Source organism: Trifolium pratense, linkage group LG2 (assembly GCF_020283565.1).
Source record: "Trifolium pratense cultivar HEN17-A07 linkage group LG2, ARS_RC_1.1, whole genome shotgun sequence".
Taxonomy (NCBI): Eukaryota; Viridiplantae; Streptophyta; class Magnoliopsida; order Fabales; family Fabaceae; genus Trifolium; species Trifolium pratense.
In genome coordinates, this window is record NC_060060.1 from 24,563,227 (window position 1) to 24,583,476 (window position 20,250).

Genomic DNA, 20,250 nt, shown 5'->3' on the forward strand with positions numbered 1-20,250 from the left:
GCCTCGTGTGTGCTACAAAAGTACCAATCAAATAAAACGACGACAAGCAAAATCGAGAGACAATACATGAGTGGATATCACACATAGAAGGAAAAAGGAGTGTTTGGCTCAATACCTCTCGGTTGGGTCGAATCAAAGAACCGGTCAAAAAGTGTGTGTTCCCTTCCTTTGCCTCTTGATCACATGAGTGCAACAAGCTATTGCACTGCAAGTTTCACAAATCACACACGGATAGAATCAAGCAATTGATACTCAAGTAAATAGAAAGAACATGCCAAGATATCGAAACAAATTCCAAAGGTAAAAGAAATTCCACAATCAAACATAAAAAGATTCAAATTCAGAGTTAAATGTACAATCATCCAAGCAATATTCAAAGGAACATCAAACAATTATTCATAAAGTAGCATAAGAGTGAAAGGGAAGAAAGGACCGTAAACTCATGGGTTGCCTCCCATGAAGCGCTTCTTTCTCGTCATTAGCTTGACGCTTCATCATCACAAGTTAGGGAGGATACTTCAACTTTGATTCAACCCGGCTCCTCTTGTTCTCTTCATTCAAAGGAGCAATATTAATATCAAATAGTAATGATTTCACGCTTCCCGAATCACTCTTGAGACCTTCCTATTTAGCCTTCAAATTGGTTCTTTCCTTCTTACTAGACTGTGATGGAGATTTCTTAGAACCTTTCTTCACCGAAGCTTTCAATGTTGAAGTGGAAGACTTTTGAGTATTAACAACCGGATTGGGCTCTTCTTCTTTGCCCACCTTGTACAAACAATAGATAGGAACCACACCATCCAAGTCCCATCCTAGGTCGTCATTCACTTTCTCCGCTTCTTTTAACAAGTCATTCTCTTCTAGTGGAGTGAGCAAATCACTTATGATCATGGGTTTCCTAGAGTCGCCACCCAAAAACACATACTTCCATTTAGGAGGAAGTTCTTTCAATTCCGGTGGCTTTTTTATTGCCTTTGGCTCTTTCTCCTCTTCTAGGGGGTTATTCAAGTTTTGAAGAAAAATTTCAATCTCATGATCCCACTCTTCTTCTTTCCCATCTTTTACCACTTCCTCTAGCACTTCCACTTTGAAACATTCGGATACCACTCCACAAAATTCAAGGTCTTGGTTCTTGACCCTCTTCATCCTAGGATAAGGCATTCTAGCTAGCATATGGTGAAGGAACTTGAAACTTGGGGTCCTTCACAATAGGTTTCTTGCCTTTCTTGGCACTAGACTCATTCTCCACTCTCTTTTCAACTTCACCCTCATAAGCTTTTTCTTCCTTATTTTTTTTTCTTTCTTATTTTCTCTTATATTTTCAACTACACCATCCCTCATCTTTTCAACTACACCATTTTTACTCTCATCCTTCTTAGGATTCTCCACTACTTTTTGTGATGAAACTTCTCTACTCCTCAAATTAATGGAACTACAACTTTCATTACGAGGATCCGTGGTGTTTTCACAAAAACCACTTTGAGTTTGTAGAGAAGAGACTTGCCTTGCTAATTGACTCATTTGGTTTTCGAGATTTTTGATGGAGGCTTCATGACGTTCGCTTGACACTTCTTGGTTTGCCTTCATCACCTCAAAATTTCCTTTAGTCATCTTCATGGCTAAGATAAGAGTATCTTCAAAAGATTCAAGGTGATCTTCAAAATGTTGATCTTGAGGAAATGCTTGATTCGGATTAGCTCCATAAGAACAATTCATGTGATTCTTCACTCCAAGATTGAAGGTGTTGAAATGAGGATTATTTTGAGAGGTTGCTTGCACCATACATTGAGCTTCTAGTTGTTTGATAATGATTTGTAGAAAGACATTATTGAACTTGCAACTAGTTAAGAGTGCCTCTTGATTGTATGATTCAAACATGTCTTCCTCCCGCTTTACAATTTGCTCGTGCTGTTTTCTCAATCTCAGAATCGAATTCCAGCTCAATTGGACCTGTTCTCCGCATGCACAAGAAAACAAAAAGTAGAACGCTCTCGACAGAAAAATGTAAAAACAGAAAAATCAAAGAAAACACAGAAAATACAAACACTATTGCCTTGTCGAATCAATCACAATCCCCGGCAACGGCGCCAAAAACTTGATGGATAATTTTCGCAGGTGAACGAAATCCACGTAGTAATAAAAATATCGATCCACAGGGATTGTGTGATTAAACTAGTCTAATAGTGTTCATAAACATTATGCAAGAAATACACATAAATTGGGGGTATGTTGAGTGATGAATTGTTAGGAAACGTGCTTTGTGATAAATGGAAAAGCGAGGTAGAATCATCGGAATCACCTAGTCTATAGCTAAATCACATGCAATCTACCGTATCATACGAATTTACTCAAGTGTTCACAACTGGATCGACAAATTAGTGAATCGCAATCTCTTGTCAAAATCCACTCTATTCGCTGTCGATGCTCCCCCGATCTCTCGGGCGGAAGCTACCTACAACGAATGATATGAAAGCGCGTCGATCGTTCGCTACACTCTATGTTCCAATCTCTCGACCGGAAACACTCGAGTGCTCAATGCAATTCAGTTCAGACATTAAATCAATATTCTCATACGTGACTTAACTCAAAATCATTACAACACTAATGAAGGATCATAAAACATTAAGAGACGAATTGCATTAAGTAAACACTGTTAACAGAGTAAATCCTTACAATTAAGCAGATTACATGAGATTCATCTACATCCTAAGCTATCCTAGATCCTACCTCCACAAGGATTTTAGCTCCTCATGTTGCTTCGATCGCGTCCTAGCTTCAACTTCATGGCTTGAGAATCCATGCTATTGAGGAGCTTGAAGCTATCCTATGAAGGTCTGGATCCAACTCTGAAAGCTTCAAAATCAGAAAAGTAGATGAATGTAGCAAAATTTCCCCCCCTTTAACAGAAAATGCAGAATACTTATATAATAATCGCAACCACGCCGCGCGTGGTTGCAATTTCTTCAACTATGTCGCGCGTGTAACGTTATCACGCGGCGCGTGATCAAATCTGAGGTCTCTGATCTTCAACTCTGCCATCTTCACGCCGCGCGTGATAGCTCCACGCCCCCGGCGCAGTTGTCCTTCTTTTCTTCACGCCGCGCGTGGTCAGTGCTACGCCGCGCATGACCAAGTCAGAGAGCAATCCAATTCTGATCAAAGCTTCACGCCGCGCGTGGTAGGCCTCACGCCGCCCGTGATCTCCATCACGCGCTACGCCCCCAGCGTAGTGAAAATCAGCAATTTCCTACAATTTTTCCATTTTTCTTGCAAAACAAGTAATCAAGCTTATGAATAGATTTCTCTTACATTTATTGCTTAAAACCTACTAAAATGCATTTAATGTTGCTAAAATAGGCATGGATTAGAGAGTGTGACGATCCATCATCACTTGTCCTTCTCCTTTTACTTGGTTCTCTTTTTATTTTAGTTATATATTTTGAGGCATAGTTCCTTGCTATGCTTTCTTTGGCTTAAAAAAATTGACTATTTTGAGGATTAAAAATATCCGTTTTTTGTAAAAAGTTTTGAAAATTGAGACTATTATGAAAATTTAATAAGGACTAAACTTAAAAAGATGTGATTTTGTAAGAACTAGAAATATATTTAACTCTTTTATAAATGTGAAATAACAGTTGTAATGTACATCAATTATCATTATAAATTAAATCAAGTAAATAAAAGATTATAAAGAACAAAAATATGTATACAAGTAAAACCTATCTAGTCTATTAATAAAAATATGTACACAAGCTGGTACATTGAAACCTTTGAAATTCACAAACACTATGGAGTCAGGCCCCACTTTGATGGGAGAAGATGAAGAAACAAATGTTGGTTTCAATTCTGGGATGTCTAATGTCTCAGTTAGCTTAAGTGGAATTCCATTTAACAACACCACATCACTTTGAATATTTCCATCTACTTAGATATGTTTTGTGTGTAATGAACTCACCCATAATAATCAGGATTCGGAATGAAAGTTGTGGTGTTTAGCAAGGCATAGTTTCCTCCTATAAGAGTTTGTCTACAAAAAACCTTATGGTATAAAGTTGATGTCATGCCTAGTTTGATCCAAGTACCTAGTTATTCATTAATTCAAAAAAATTGCATTAGCATGTCAATGGTAATAATTTTCCAAAAATTGGGGTAAAAAGTTATTAAATAGCTCAATTTAATGAATTATTAGACTGACCAGAATCCATTAACAAAAGTGTGAGACACATCTTTGCCACCACTATTATAAGCTCCACCAGATTCTCCAAACCACGCTCCAGCCCATGGTGTAAATTTTCTGACTGCTTCCAAAACATCTTTGAAGGATTTGACTCAAAAAATAGGGATCTTGAACTCTATTGATATGATCCTTATCAACACCTACATTTATGATAATTAAGGTAAACCCGTACGGGTTCGATTAAATATATAATTAAAATATTTTTATAAATGAAAAATAATAATTGTTATAAATATAATAATATCATATAGTTAAATGATAAATATTAAAATAGCTTATTTAACTCCTCTTCAATGTATTATTGGTCAAAAAAGAATAAGAAAATATGAGACATAAGAACAATTTAAAGTTCGCTTATAGAAAATATTTGTTTGGTTGGACACTAATGTCATCCATTTTGAGGACGTCACAAGTCATTTCACTTTGTTTGGTGAATTAGCAAAAGACAATCATAGCAAGCGAATTCGTCATATAATTTGGCTGGCGACGACGTGGAGTATTTGGCGTATGCGTAATAACATTATTTTTAGAGGAGACTGTGTCAACATATCATCTTGTTGGGGAGTCCGGGGGAGCTCAGGAAAAACAATGGGCCAATGCCCCACGACCACACAAAAGAGGGAGACGACACATCCCAACCCAAAACCTTAAGGTGTTAGGTTAATGGGTCACCTCTCTTATAAATCCAACATTCTTCCCACACATAGTCGATGTGAGACTTAAACACTCATACTTGAAACCCAACATTCTCCCCCAAGTGTGAGTTCCCCCACATACTATAGTTGATCCAAACCAGGATCCCCTCCTGCTCCCCCACCAAGCCGAACCTAGGCTCTGATACCACTGTTGGGGAGTCCGGGGGAGCTCAGGAGAAACAATGGGCCAATGCTCCAAAATCACACAAGAGAGGGACGCCACATCCCAACCCAAGAGAGGGAGAAAATATGAGACATAAGAGCAATTTAAAGTTCACTCATAGAGATGTCGTAAAATAAATTATAACCTTTAACTTCTAAACTTTTGCATAGGTCATATACATTCAAATTATTTCTAATGTAGTTGAGACATACATTTTTTTTTACAAAACATATCAAATCCATGGTTTAAATAGAAGGAAAACATACCAAATCCACTAGTTATTATATTGTCGTCGTTCGCCTAAACCCATGGGTAATACGTAAGTTTTTTATCCTTGTGTGTACATGGCGCCACATATTTTGACTAATTTTTTTTCATGAGACTCTTTGGAAATTAAGAAAGATTTCGCTAACTGTTTTCAGCTGTCCCTAGTTCGACTGATCCCTTACTCGACTTATTGAGCATCAAATCACCTTTAATTTGGTGGAGGGATTTGTTCTTGTTATTGAAAAAAAACACCAATTCAAAATGGCTGAAGAAACCTAAGACATTAGACTCAAGTGATTAATGAGTTTCTCTTATCACAAATCGTTCAGGAGAATCCGAGTTCGATTCTCGATGAGAACAATTTTTGACTAAATTTTACTTACCTCATCACTAAACTGATTATGGGAACACCCTTCTTTTAAAAACCACCCACAAGGTTAATAAAAAAAATGCATGACGAAAGACGTCAAATTTGGCGTTAATTTACTTTCTTATCCTGTAATTTAATTTAATCAGCAATTTCATAACAAGACATATGAGTGTAGAATGTAGAATTAACAATACAAGAAACTTTAAATATAAAATATAAAATCATCTTAAATTTTCACAAACATATGCAAATATACAAATAAATAATATTAGAAAATATAGTACAAAGGGTCATCATTTTTTATATATCTTGATATCTCTCCACCTTGATTCCATATAGTTACTTATATCAACTGGTGCAGCATAAACCCCACACTTGAAATACAAATCTCCAGGCCCATGATCCTTTGTTTGAAACTTCTTCTCTCCATCAATGAACACAGTCACTATTCCTCCATCCACATCATGAATGATATTAAGTCTAAACCATTTATCATAAAGATTCTTAGCCACCAAATCTGTGTCATAATATCTCATATCTCCATTGTATATTCTTAGTATCAATGTGGTAGCACCACTTGCTGCACCATGGATTTGTGCTATTGTAGCACCTGATGTTCCCTTTGGTACATAGCTATATCCTTCAAATTGCCAAACACCTGAGTGGTAGTCAAGCCCCTGCATATAGTATATAACAAGTTAAAGATGCTTCTATGTAAATCACAAAATAGAGATTAATATCAAATAATTACACTTATTTTGTTTTAAAAAATTCAATGAAAATCAAAATATGTAGGAACAATTTTTTTCCCTACAATAGTGATATGTAAAATAGAACGTAATAATAATTTGAAAACAGTCTTATAAAAACTGGACAAGACAAGTCTTAAATATCGCTATTTGAATAAACAACTTATTTGGAGTTTATAGCGCAAACTCTTATAGTCTTATGTATGAGCTTATTTTTTAAAACAAAAGATAAAATAAAATTGTTTTGTATATGCTATAATTTATTATCTTTGAATTATTAGAATAAGTGGAAAAAAGTACAACAAATTTTATCAAGCTATCTCACAATTTATTTTTTTTTGTAGATAAATTTAAATAAATCAATTTAAAAGACTCATGCGCTATTTAATTATGACCCCTATTGAGTTCTTTTTTTTAAAAATAAAAAAAATAAAATTGTTCCGGTCTATTATGTCATTTTGTGTCGACCTAGGCAAGGGGATTTGTGGCCCCTTTCTGTGAGCCCATAATATTCTTTTGATTTTTTTTTCTTCTTTTTCTAAAACAAAGAACCGGATGCAAGGTAAGTAAAAATTATAAATAAAAAATGTTATAGCGTGTGGTTCAACTTTAACCCACGCGGCTTTAGAAACTCATTTAAATGCGCGCTCTTAGCATTGAGGGCTTTTAGCCCCCACAAACATGTAGATGGAAATTAAATTATATACGGGCTCGTATAAATTGACAACGAGATTAGTTATTATACGCCAAACTTAAAGAATACCTTTATGCGAATTTCAGTGCGCGGCTGAGTAGGGCTACTTGGAGAATAAGGTTTGTCATGAGCATAAACCCAAAATCTATGAACACCATCAATGAAGCTATACCTTTGATCAACAGGTATGTTATATGGCTTCTGCACCGCAAAGTTTGCTTCAGTCAATGGGACAGAAGTAAAACCATAAGTAGGATCTTCACCACATATTGGCACAATGTTTTCTATACAAATCACAAGGAACAAAGATAGAATCAAGAAAATGTAAGAGCTACTCATTTTTTTCCTTTAAATCCTCAACTACTTGATTCCTTCTATAGAATAGTATGAGCAATATTAATGTGTATATATAGCCACACTACACATAATATATAATTTAATTGATCTAAAAATTTAGGATACATACAATGTTTAGAATAAAATGTAAAATTTAAAAACTTGACTCGTATCTTGTATAATCCAAAAATTCAATTTGTTTTTACATGTTCACATATAATTGACTCGTAAATTTTCATTTATATGTGTATAATATTTAATTTCATTTGTTGTTACGCGAACGTTGTTTGTACCCTACCCCGTGAATAAAGTCCAAAGTAAGGTTCACATGATCGATGTCCTATCGGTGAAGGTTTATTATTTTATTCAAGTGAAGAATGGAATATTGATTATAGTTTTGGACTCACTATATGTTTTTCTTTTCTTACAATTTTTTTTATTTTATTTTAAATTTATCAGTGGAGTAATTTCCATGTCTTGAATCTTCATTACCGTTATTTGGAGCTAGCAATTACTAGCTTGTATGATCACAAGACAATAAAGTACTGTAGACGACAAACCAAAAGTAGCTTTTATGCACGCTCTTAAATTTGCTACTATGAAAATAAGAGCGTGCAATTGCTACTTTTTGTAGCAATGTTAATTCTTAAAGTAGCGCTATGTAAATAATTAATATTTTGTGTATCTCTTTCTACTTACTACTATGAAATGTCTTAAATTTGCTTATGTAAAAAAATATTAATTATTTATTTGTGATCAGAGTTAACATATTTCATAGTTAATAAAAAATAGCAGTAATACATTATACATGGCCAATTTGAAGACACATATCCTCTTTTTATTTGGGTTCTCCACCAAATGGCTAATTTGAAACCGTATATGTCTTCTTCTTATTTGGGTTCTCCATTATTTGGGTTCTCCACCGAATCAAACAAGATAAACAAATAAATCCACCATAGGCTCATTTATTCCCCTCTAACTATATTCGCACAAAAAAAAGCAGACGAATTTCTTTAACACCCTTTTGATTTTCAACTAAATATCTAATCTAGTGCAATAAAAGTATCTATTTGTCCAAATAGTAAGAATCTTGATTCCTTTAAATATCTGGTCAGAAGTTCGATTCGTGACTCATGCGTATGAAAAAAATTCAATGGAAAACCCACAAATTCATTTGAACTTATTGAGACATATGCTACCTTTAAAAAACTATAGATGAATTATTCAACAACATGAGTAAATTTGCTAGTGCTACTCATAAAATAATTTTTACTCTTCTTATAACTTTAGATATGTGATTAATTTTTATTCATTGTTGGGTAAATTAATCTTATGGACCGTTTGGGTTAAGTTAATTTTAAACTTATGAAAAATAGTGATACAAATAAATAAATTTATATATTAATTTATAAGTTTTTATTAGTGAAAATTGTATCTATATAATTTTTTTTAAAAAAACTATATTGACAAACTTATAAATATTATATAAAAATTTATTTATTTGCGTAAATTATTTTCTATAAACTCAAAAATCAGCCAACCAAATATATATATATATATATATATATATATATATATATATATATATATATATATATATATATATATTCACAAAAATTAAACCTACATTATGATCAAAGTTAATAAACATATCACTCCACACATCTCATGTTATTATACCCTGTGTGTGAATGTCTTGTGCGAAGTTTTTATTACAGAGGATTTTTTTGTTTTTTGTTCATTTGAGGAAATAATGTTGGGTTTCAAGTGTGAGTGGTTATGTCCCACATCGACTATGTATGAGAAGAATGTTGAATTTATAAGAGAGGTAACCTATTAACCTAATGTCTTAAGGTTTTGGGTGGAGCATTGCCCCATTGTTTCTCCTGAACTCCCTCGGACTCCCCCAACATGTGGTATCAGAGTCATGGTTCGGCTTGGTGGGATGTGACATCTCCCTCTCTTGTGTGTTCCTGGAGCATTGCCCCATTGTTTCCGTCAAGTTCCCCGTAAAGATATATACTATGGTACTTAAATAAGAGGAGGCGAACCTTTTTATTGCCCTTCGTGATATGTAAGTCATATTTTTTTTTTTGAACAGCATTCGTAAGTCATATGTCTATCGACATTTAGCATTATTCAATTTTTAAATATCAGTTCATATGAAAAATTTATGAGTTTAGAGATATAATATTATCGTGAATATAGTTCAGTTTGGTATGAACATTGTATGATGTATGTAATGGTCGAAATTCAAATATCGAACATCCTACTTATTTACTTTAAGGATAAAATTTTCAGCCAATAAACTACTTAAAATATATATAATGAAAAAAAAAAAACTAAAGTTCCCTTCGTATAAAGCAAAGGAACAAAAAATCAACTGGTTGTATGACTGAAGTTGCCATAAGAATTTGCCAAAGTGGAGAAACACGTTTCCAACACACAAAACAAAATAAGCATAGCATCAAAAAAGCTCCTAAAGACAAGGCGAGATCCACCTTTATCCAAACCTTAATACTCACCACAATTTTCGTAGATCTTTTAAGCCAAAATTTTCCTACAAATACCTCTCATATTCAAGCAAAACCTCATTACACCAACACTTTTGTTAATTTCTAAATATCATTCACACAACACTAAATTATGTACAACAACTACAACGACAACTCTTATGGTGGTTCTTATGGTGGTCAAGGGAAGGAACAACGTCATGGCCAGAACTATTCGAGTGGCGAGCTCTTCTCCTCTGCTAAGGTCTTGTCGGAAGCGGCACAATCCGTTTACAACCATGAACCTGGCAAGGTGAACAAGGCCAAGGTTGCTGTTGCCGCTTCCAATATTTTAGGTGCAACCGGTGTTGATGAGAATAAGGGCTTTGGCATGTACGTTGACAAAGCCGCCGATTATCTCAACAAACATGACTCTTCCTCTGGTGTTGCTACCAGAGGAAAATCTAGTCATTCTAGTGGCGGGTTTGGTGGAAGTGGTGGTTATGGAAATAAGAGTGGTGTTAATGATCGTTATGGTGGCGGCTATGGGAACAATAATGAGAGTGAGTATGGGAGTGGACGTTCTGGTGGTGGTGGTTATGGGAATAATAATGTGATTGGATACGGAGGTGGACGTTCTGGTGGTGGTTATGGTGTCGATGACCGTTCTAAGAGTGGGTATGGGCGTTATGATGGTGGGTATGGTGATGGAAGACGTTTGAGTGATGGATATGGGGCAGAAAATCTTTCTAGTGGTGGATATGGTTACGGTGGACGTAAGAGTAGCGAATATAGAGATGGAAATCGGTCTAGTGGTGGCTATGGAGGGCGTTCCGGTGGTGGATATGGTAATGAACGTTATGGAAGTGGTTATGGGAATGAGTCTGAAGAACTTTATGGAGGAGGGTATGGTAGGGATGGTCGAGAAAGTCGCCCCAACTATGGATACAACTACAATAATTAAGTTAAAAATATGTCTCAAGAATTTAGGTGAAACTACTCATATGAGTTTTCACTAAATTAAACATAGATGATTATGAATTAATTAAGGGGCATAATCCATAATTACTTATATGCAAACTTTCCACTTTTCAATTTTCATTTCTCTAAGTATATTGTATGAAAGTCTAGAACACTATTTGTATGTTGTTGCCAACTTTAGTATCTTTTACTTAGTATGTATTAATGTTCCAACATGACAATATCCATGTCTTTTCCTTGTAGTGAAATAAACTAATTATAAGATGGTTGTAGTATCATTGATAAAAAAATGGCTGTAGTATCTTGCTAATTTAGTTTGCTTTACTCTTCACAAAATACAACAAAAAAAGTGGTATAAGAAGATTCAATATCGGTGACCTTGTCCTCAAAAGGCCCATATTGGCCTAAAGAACGCGACCCAAGGGAAGCTAGTACCTAACTGACAGTGAGAACTGAGAAGGACCATACATAATAGAAATCACTTATTAAAAAAAAATAAAAATACATAATTGAAATCAGTACTGAGCAAGGGACGTACATACTCTATATACTAATAGACAGGATTAAGCCGTTAGATTTAGTTTAGCAGTGAGGAATTTGAGTAGTATGCATGAGATCTTATGTTTGATCTTTATTGATAACATTGAAGCAAAAAAAATAAAAAGTAGACAATACAGTAGAAACTCTTTAAATTAATACTCGGTAAATTAATAAACTCTCTAAAATAATAAATTTGTCCGGTCCCGACTTGGGCCAATGTAAAAAATTGAAAAACTCGATAAAATAATAATTTTTCGGGAGATCCCTTTATAATTTTCGGTCCCGAGAAAATCATAAATTAATAATTCATAAAAACTGAAAAAAAAATATTACACTCTATTGAAATATGATTCAATAGTTTAATAATACATTGAACACATTTGTTTCTCTTGTTTACATTTTTTGTACTTCAAAAGTCATTATTGATTTCCAATGGATATGAACACAATAGTTACTAATTTACATTGAGTCCCAAAGTTCGCTGCAACGTAATTCTAAGAGACATAGACTAATTTGCCTTTTTGTTTGGTATGTACAGTATAATTACTTAAAAACTCTTTAAATTAATAATTATTAATAACTCTCTAAATTAATAAATTTCTCCGATCCTGACATTATTAATTTAAAGAATTTCTACTCTATTTTCCACAAACCTATAATGCTGCCTAGTTCAAAAAGATATTACAACTTTTGTAAATGCATTACACATTTACACATACTTTATGCATGAAATGACTTGTACAATTATCAACTACTTCTTTCACATTTCACTTTTGCAAATATACCAAACAAACAAAATGATTGAACATTAGAGTTTTTGTTCCTACCAAAATGTCAAAGGATCCACACACATTAACAAGGGAACAATTGGAAACCTGGAAACCTCCTCATAAAAAGGGAATCATTCTTTGCCTCATAGGGTAGATCAATGTCAATATCTTCTTTGTCGCACTCGGGGAGACTTACTTCGAGTGTCGTCGGGGGGCCTTTCGTTTACTCCTATGCTTTTTAGGGCCTTTGTTGTGCTCGTGCTCTTCGTGGGTGTCAGGAAGCAAGAACGACAAGCTTCTAGGGTGGCCTCTATAGTGGAAACTTCTTTGTTGCTTTGTGTGGTACTTCATTTTGAGATACACCGTAGAGGTGAAAGACCTAAATTCTTCGAGGGTTGATCTTTCGATAATGAAATTTTACATGGAGTCACAATCTACTACCAAGAACTATGCGTTGGCGGTCTTTCTTTGCTTCCATGTTCCCACTGACCAAGAGTTTTCCAGACCCCTAAGGTTTGGTTGTTGCACCATTAAAACCACAAGCATTGCAACATGTGTACGAGAGGAGGTTTTTATTTTTCATTTGAAGGTTGTGAAAGAGTCCTACATACCTGATGTTGCATGAACTTCCCCGATCAACTAATATTTAGTGGACACCGTGATTGACTATACTAATCCTGGTTATGAGCGAAACACGCTGATTGGGATCTATTTATCATATCCTCATCTTGCAATGACAAGGCCACTATACTCTTCTTCTATGGGGTGCTACTTTTTGGGTTTGCCAATAACACTAAGCCTATGTTTGGTATTATGGTAGTTGTATCACGATGACTCACCGTGATTCTGACATACCTATCGTGATACTAAACATACACTAAATCTTTTAGCTTCCTTCTGATGGACTTATAGGAGGCCTATTCCATTGTCGGGACTCCTTCGAATACAATAGTCCCCGTTAGAATCTGCCTTCTATCACTTTGTCATCCTTCTCAGCAGCAACAAAGTGTAGTGAGTATACCACTGAATAGTTAGTATATTCTATTTCTATAATTTGGGGCTCTCTTACCATTATATTGTTGAATTACTTTGTCCCTCTTTGTGGGACGGGGTTTCAATTTCCCTCTGTGAACGATACCTACAATATCTTTAAACTTGAGGCACTCCTTCATGTCGTGTTCGTACAATTTGTGGAATCGACATCATTTTGATTCGTTGACACACATAAACGTTGGATTGATGGACCATCGAGGATTGTTCTCCACTTATGATATATCAAAAAAAAATTCAATATTAATAAAGTACTAGTAATTGTTTTTGTTAAAGAAAGTAATAGTACTCCCTCCGTACCACAATATATATCGTTTTGACACTTTTACACATATTAGAAAGGTAATTAATATTGTATGGAAAGGGAGATTATGAGTTGATTTACAAAATTGTCCTTCATTTATGGTATCAAAAAAATAAATTGAAAAATTGAAAGAAGAGAGAGTAATAAATAATTAAGGGTATAGTCCCCATGAGCTTAGCTCAATTGGTTGGGACATCAGCATTTTATATGCAGGAGCCAGGGTTCGAACCCTGGACACTCCACTTATCCATCTTTAAAGGTGGAATTTCAAGCCACTAGGCTACCTGACCAAAAAAAAAATAAAAAAATAATTAAGGGTATAATAGGAAAAATAACATTAAATGCTTCATTGGTAATAATATTATCAGATTTTTGTTTTTTGAGTAACAATTTTTTTTGTCTTGATATATTTTTATTTAAGTGACTGACATTTGTCTGTCTGAAGAACAATTTATGAATAACAATATTTTGGTTTTCATTGAAAAAGACTCATGAAAGAACATTAATAATAGAAGAACTCCGTGGAAAACGCATAATTGACCGTTGTTTTCTGCAACAATAAAAAACTCTGTTTATTTCTTCCGTAAATTTCAACAGTTTTTTGTTTGTGGAGTCACACACAAAATAACCAATTTCAACCTCATTCTGATGCAAAAAAACTAACTAAAAATGTCCTCTAAAACGACGTCGTTTTCTCTATTTTCCACCTCATATAAATAACCGCATTTTCTTCTTCTTCATGCAATTCACCGAAACTGAAGAAAAAACAAAAAGAGAGTGAGAAGAGAACCTATTCTTCTTTCCAGATTCAACGAATTTTCTGATCCATCGCTTAATTTCAAACCTAATTCGCTTTCGATTCATTCTCAAATCCTACACTTCATGTTAATTAATGGTAATTTTTTATTTTCTTGTAATTCTCATTTCTAGTTTCGCAATTTAGATTCTAGGTCTTATTACTTAGATTTTTAATTTTCCTATTTCATTCAGTTTGATAGAAAATGAAGGAGAGTATCATAATTATAATGCAAATGCAAATTAGGTTTTGTTAATGCAATTATTATAATTTCATATATTGATTTTATTTTTTTTTTGTTTTTTGATAAATTTTAATCGATTGTTATAATTTAGATTGGAGTTAGGTTATGGTTATGGTTATGGTTATGGTTATGGTGCTATTTGGAGATTTGTTTTTTACTCATTGAGAATGTGTTGGATATGAGATTGCTATTTTGTGAGTTAAAAGTTATGGATCATAGATTGTAATTATCTTAATTGTGCTGTTTTGTTTGAATTGGAAACAACACTTTGGTAATGTGAAATTAACACTCTATATGGTTTTGCATTATGGTAATGTTTTACATGGCACACATGCGATGCTTTCAAGTTTTACAGTGTTTAAAACATGCATAAGACTAATGCAGTGATTCACCATATAAACTATGTTTCTTTATGCGGAGTGTTAAGAGTCCCACATCGGATGATAAATGACCTGAAAAATATGTTTATAAGGGATGTGGGGGTGGGGGGTGGGCAACCCTCTCCTTACAAGCTGGTTTTTGAGGGTTGGGTTATGCCCAACCCAAATTCTAAGACGTAGTTTAACTGTCTGTTTTATCATTTTTGATTTGTGTCATTTTTAGGTTAGGAGTAAATTTTGGTATGGCATTGTGCTATGTATATGATATGATGCTCTTTAGTGGCTATAACTTGAAAATTTGTGATGGAATCATGGAATTGTTTTTCTGGTTTGGGTTATTTAAATTTAAGAATATATTTAATCATTAATCATATATCCTTACAAACCAACAAATGCATCACAATTATTTTTGTTCCATATTTATATTTTCTTATGAATATTTTTCTTTTTTATTTACATCTTATAGTGGCATTGATTGTACTTATTTTAAGCAGTCATACACAAATTAATATTTTGTTATTCTTTTTTTTGTTTAGATTTATATTGAGGTGTGAAAGGCTTGGTAGTCAACAGGGGAAGCTAATAGCTGGGTCTTAGTTTCACGTGAAAGTGATTCTTTTGTTGGACAATGGCTTATATTAGTATATTGCTGTGATTTCTACCTTTGCATTGTAAACTTTTCATCTTTTACAATGTGGAATTTCGCATCACATGCCCTTACAAGCATTAGAATGAAAAGAAGCTCCACTGAGCCAATCCTAAGTTGTGCAGAATGCTCAGATGATGAGGTCTGCTCTAATGCTAGCAGAGATGAAGGGCTGGAATGCCCAATATGCTGGGAATCATTCAATATAGTTGAGAATGTGCCTTATGTCTTATGGTGTGGCCACTCCCTATGTAAAAATTGTGTCCTGGGACTTCAGTGGGCAGTGGTGAAATTTCCTACCCAACAACAAATCAAGATTCCATTCTTCATTACTTGTCCATGGTGCCACCTACTATCATTCCGGTTCATCTACAAGGGAAATCTTAAATTTCCTCGCAAGAATTTCTTCCTTCTTTGGATGGTTGAGAGCCTGAATGGTGATAGGCATAAGTCCATTTCTGCTTCTGTCGACACCCAACCTAAGTTCAACCTTTCGGGAAGTCAAGGTACTAGTTGTAGCCTTAGAAGGCCCTCAATTAGTCATAGTTCTGGACAATTGGGATCTAATAATGCTAATCGTGTCAGTGTTGGAGAGAGACACTATTTTTCCCTTCATAAATCTCTGGATTTCTTCCTTCACTTTACATCCAAGTTCCCATTGGTCATCATTTTCCTTCTGATAGCCTTTTTTGTAATTCCCTGCAGTGTTGTTATCTTAATCATTTACTTTCTACTCACTATTGTTTTTGCTATCCCATCAGTCGTCGTATTGTACTTTGCATACCCTACAATCCAAAGATTGGTTAGAGAAATAACTTCATAAAATGTAGCCTTGCTCCACAGTCAGTTGTGGCATGTTAAACCAACTTCAACAAATTCACTATATACCCTTTGATTGAATGTTCTACCATGTGGTGCTTCCTTTGTTTCTTTTTGGTTTTCATATTTTTGCGATTTATTTTCTTCTGTAGTTTTTTGTGCCCCACATTCATATCAATTTCAAGTTGTGGATCTTGAGAGGGATTTTATTCTTTTGTTGGTTGTAATTTTTTTTTTCTTCCTGAAGTGAAGTTTAACTATTGTACAAAGAACTCTTACATGCTAAAATTTTATGTGGAAAATTACTATGGTTATGTGAATACTTGTAGAAAATATGTTTCTTGCTACATCTCAATGTCTGGGCTTAATTTGGATGTACATGTTGCAGAGGCAAATTGCCAGATGCTTCATTCTATTACTATAGCTTAAATTTCTAACCTATTAAGCTCCGCATTTCTAACCAAATTACCAGTTGACCTTTAGCGTCTGCCCTGGTTCCTACACCCTAGTCCTTATGTTTTTCTTCAAGCCTGTTGAAGAGGAGTGGTGACGGTGTAGCCAGTTAGCAGCTTCCAGAATTCACAGACGCAAGGGATCAAGTTAGTAGTTTCTAATTATTTATGTTATAATTGCTATTTTAACTTCTTTGTATGAAATAATTTTGGTATCCCAGCCATTCTGCTTCTCTATATTATCCCAAATTTGAAATTCTTTGTATGTTTTCGTTGTGGACTCTTGGTGATGTTAAATACTAACTTTAAGAAATTTGTCTTGGCCTCCGATGGGCGTGGTTTCCTCTCCACCATTGTTTAAGTGCTAAGTGCTGTAGGTTAAAGCAATGCATATAAGTTTTGCCCATTAAGGACCAAACTTATGTAAAAAACTAGGGTTAGCTTGATTAAACACTATCACTGATTTTTTATAACATGATTAACCATTTTATTGGATAATTTGTCATGTTTTGAAAATGAAGTCGACAATGGAACTGTGTTACCAAAATAAGAAAAGCCGAACTGATTTACACAAGTAGCTCATGTATTTGCTGAAACTTACAATTCTGTTTTTTCAATTTATATAGCATCATGTATTGTTTTACTAGAAATGATGTTTAGGAGCAATAGATAGAACTATATAACAAACACTTAGATCTTTGCCTTAAACTCCTTGATATTTGTAATGGGTGATCTCAGAAGCAGAAATAATTCCGTGGCAGTTTGCCTGTTGTTCGAATTGCTCCTGCCTTCCCTTTTGCTTGTAGCTCTTCATTCTTTCGGTTTTCTTCTGCCTTGTATCTTGCTCCGTCTGCAACTTGATTTACATACTTCATCTTATTTTGAAATTTCACCAAAGCTTTCAACCTTCTATGCTCAAGTTCACTCTGCAGTTTTTAGAAGTTTGCGATTAGTCTTTAGAAGGTTCAATTTTTCATCTCCCACAACATTTTTTATCTGGCCATTGTAGTTTCTTTATCACCTATGCTTAATGTTCAAATAAGAATGCTAATTCTTTTACATATTGCATCATCTACTACTGTGTTTTAAACTCTGAAATTGTCATGAATAAGGCACAATTACACAACCTTGCCAAGAGCTAAGACATTATCTGATATTAGCTAAGGAAGCATTTGATGATCTTTAAAATAATAATTAAATGAATACGCCATGTAAAACCTAATAAAGAGTGTCTGCAACCTCTTGCTTAATTAGCTTGCGTTTGGCTTTCATCCTCTTCTTGTCTTCCCATGAATCTATTATCTCTTTCAACTTCTCGAACCTGACAATGTTTTTCATTATTATATAATTATAAGCTGTCTGGAAAACCTGATGCAAGCAATGATAGTATTTATAGTTCTAGTTGAAGATGGTTTCTTTCGTAGAAATTCATCGTAATCTTGCTTCGAATACCTTTGTTTGATCTTGTCGAGCTCAGTTCTCTCCCATTCATCTGCATTTGTCTCCTCAGCACTTGATCCTGTTGTAGTGTTTCTTAGAGGGCCAGGTTTCTTTGAAGTCTTCCTTATTGGTGGTGGTGGTGGTGGCGGCGGTGGAGGAGGAGCTTTTGGTGTTGTTCTGTCAGTTGTTTTCCCAGTGAAAGTTGAAGTCTTTTTCGTTGACGGTGCAGCTGTAATGGCCTTTTCCGGCTTCTTTTCTTCTGTAACCGAGGATATTGACACCTTGTCACCCTGGTCATCTTTAGATCTAAATGAACCTAAACATTATCAGACAAATTTTAATAAACTTTTCTGTTTTCCTTAAAAAATGATAATTATTATGTATATCTAGAGTGCTATGTTGCTCATCTTTACCTGATAATCGCTTGGATGCACTACTAAGTAGGGACTTCGAAGATTTTGTGCTGTCCACCTTGCTTTTGGACCTGGCCAATGAGGCCTCTGGGGTCTCACTCTTCTGGTCAGAGGTCTCTTGCAAATTAATTGAGAATGCAGCAGCAGCCACTGCAGCAGCATGCACCATTTCTATGGAGTCATAATCACGGCTTGTTTTACCCAACAGCTGTTTTTGGAGCCAATTCTGACCCCTTTTCTTCTCTGCTAAAATGGTCAACAAAGTTTGTAACAAGGAGATCAAATGAAAATTTATCACATGTTTTTCTGAAAAAAACGAATTTAAGAACTTCGTGTAAAAGTTTTTATTTTTTCTTTTCCTCATTATTATTTATGGTTAATGGTTCACAAACTCTTAAAATTATGAATTAGACTCGCTAATAATTCTACATCCAGTGTAACAAAAAAAAAAAATACATAAACAATAAACATACCCCACAAGAGAGGATTGTCAATCACCCTCCAATATCTAGTGGGTTTGGAAACTAACGATGTGAGAAATGAAGGTAAGGGGAAAAATAAAACAATACATTACCTTTGAAGGATTGAGTTTTCTGTATAGGTATTTTCTGATTCCTTGTGGCACCAATATCAGCTTTGTTCTCCTCTGTACCAGTAAGTTGCACCCTAACACAATTGTTCATGTAAAATTTATAAACTAATGAAAATTATGTGCAAGACAAGAATAACCTGGTAAATACATTACTGGTATGTATTGTTCTCTGTACCAGTATTTTGCAATCTTGTTACCGCCATTAACATGTAAAAATATTGTAAGAATAACCAAGATATATGACTGGTATGTATTTACAGTACATATTTACCATCCAATATAAAATGTTTAGCTTTAGCTAGAAAAGTCAGAAAAACTAACCTCATTTGATTCCATAAACTCTCCATTCTACAGCACCAATTTTCTTCTCACGTTTCCCTTCTATCACAAATGTGTTTTGTCATCATCAATTAACCACTTGCATGTGCTTATTTGAAATAGAAGAAACTTTGAAAAGGAAACTTTCTTTGGGTTCTTTATGGGACATCATTTGGAGGGGAACAAGCAAGGTCAGATTCAGATATACTTTGCATATGGTAACTGGTTTGGAACTCGAGTGCCTTTTGGAGAAAGATAGGTATTCTTTTCTTGGTTGTAGATTTAGCTTTCAGTATAGTATATACTATATATCTTTATTCATCTTTTCGACCAAAATTGTTTATCCATATTTCTTTGGCGAAATCTTTGAAGAATCACTAGTTGAACTTTTTATGCATCATAGCCTATATAAAATGCTGCTTTACATTTTGGGGGCATTTTTTAAAGTTTATTTAGGTTTCTCTTCTAACATAAGCATTTAGGTAAGGTCCCCAAAATATTC

At 34.4% G+C, this 20,250-nt stretch overlaps 4 protein-coding genes across 6 annotated transcripts; 2 read left to right on the forward strand and 2 right to left on the reverse strand.

Annotated features, from left to right (window-relative positions):
- Nucleotides 1-6,010: 6,010 nt before the first annotated feature.
- On the reverse strand, nt 6,011-7,727 carry LOC123909002 (citrate-binding protein-like). The gene is made up of 2 exons (XM_045959769.1): nt 7,245-7,727; nt 6,011-6,409 (listed from the first exon to the last, which is right to left on the reverse strand). Exons 1-2 carry the CDS (start codon nt 7,512-7,514, stop codon nt 6,026-6,028), a joined length of 654 nt encoding a protein of 217 aa, XP_045815725.1. The 5' UTR covers nt 7,515-7,727; the 3' UTR covers nt 6,011-6,025.
- Nucleotides 7,728-10,157: 2,430 nt separating this feature from the next.
- Nucleotides 10,158-10,967, forward strand: LOC123904437 (glycine-rich cell wall structural protein 2-like). Its single transcript, XM_045954106.1, has one exon. The coding sequence runs from the start codon at nt 10,158-10,160 to the stop codon at nt 10,965-10,967; it is 810 nt and encodes a 269-aa protein (XP_045810062.1).
- A 3,215-nt stretch (nt 10,968-14,182) lies between these two features.
- LOC123911450 lies at nt 14,183-17,554 on the forward strand. Its single transcript, XM_045962865.1, has 2 exons — nt 14,183-14,543; nt 15,605-17,554. Exon 2 carries the CDS (start codon nt 15,761-15,763, stop codon nt 16,535-16,537), a length of 777 nt encoding a protein of 258 aa, XP_045818821.1. The 5' UTR covers nt 14,183-14,543; nt 15,605-15,760; the 3' UTR covers nt 16,538-17,554.
- LOC123911449 (uncharacterized protein DDB_G0284459-like) lies at nt 17,551-19,997 on the reverse strand. Of its 3 annotated transcripts, none has more exons than XM_045962862.1 (6): nt 19,752-19,990; nt 19,413-19,504; nt 18,839-19,084; nt 18,438-18,741; nt 18,225-18,306; nt 17,551-17,911 (listed from the first exon to the last, which is right to left on the reverse strand). In XM_045962862.1, exons 1-6 carry the CDS (start codon nt 19,775-19,777, stop codon nt 17,720-17,722), a joined length of 942 nt encoding a protein of 313 aa, XP_045818818.1. In that variant the 5' UTR covers nt 19,778-19,990; the 3' UTR covers nt 17,551-17,719. The 3 variants fall into 3 exon arrangements, with proteins under 3 accessions (XP_045818818.1, XP_045818819.1, XP_045818820.1); XM_045962863.1 differs by having other exon boundaries at nt 18,839-19,081; nt 19,752-19,985; XM_045962864.1 differs by having other exon boundaries at nt 17,850-17,911; nt 18,204-18,306; nt 19,752-19,997.
- Nucleotides 19,998-20,250: the final 253 nt, after the last annotated feature.

What these genes read in the sequence shown, in the direction of transcription:
- LOC123909002 (XM_045959769.1), bottom strand. Translation starts at nt 7,514, where the DNA reads ATGAGTAGCTCTTACATTTTCTTGATTCTATCTTTGTTCCTTGTGATT. An exon ending in GCACTGAAATTCGCATAAAG is followed by an intron (nt 6,410 to 7,244) that starts GTATTCTTTAAG and finishes TACTATATGCAG; the next exon opens with GGGCTTGACTACCACTCAGG.
- LOC123904437 (XM_045954106.1), top strand. Translation starts at nt 10,158, where the DNA reads ATGTACAACAACTACAACGACAACTCTTATGGTGGTTCTTATGGTGGT.
- LOC123911449 (XM_045962862.1), bottom strand. Translation starts at nt 19,777, where the DNA reads ATGGAGAGTTTATGGAATCAAATGAG. An exon ending in GAAAACTCAATCCTTCAAAG is followed by an intron (nt 19,085 to 19,412) that starts GTAATGTATTGT and finishes TGACCATTTTAG; the next exon opens with CAGAGAAGAAAAGGGGTCAG. An exon ending in TGCATCCAAGCGATTATCAG is followed by an intron (nt 18,742 to 18,838) that starts GTAAAGATGAGC and finishes GATAATGTTTAG; the next exon opens with GTTCATTTAGATCTAAAGAT.
- LOC123911450 (XM_045962865.1), top strand. Translation starts at nt 15,761, where the DNA reads ATGTGGAATTTCGCATCACATGCCCTTACAAGCATTAGAATGAAAAGA.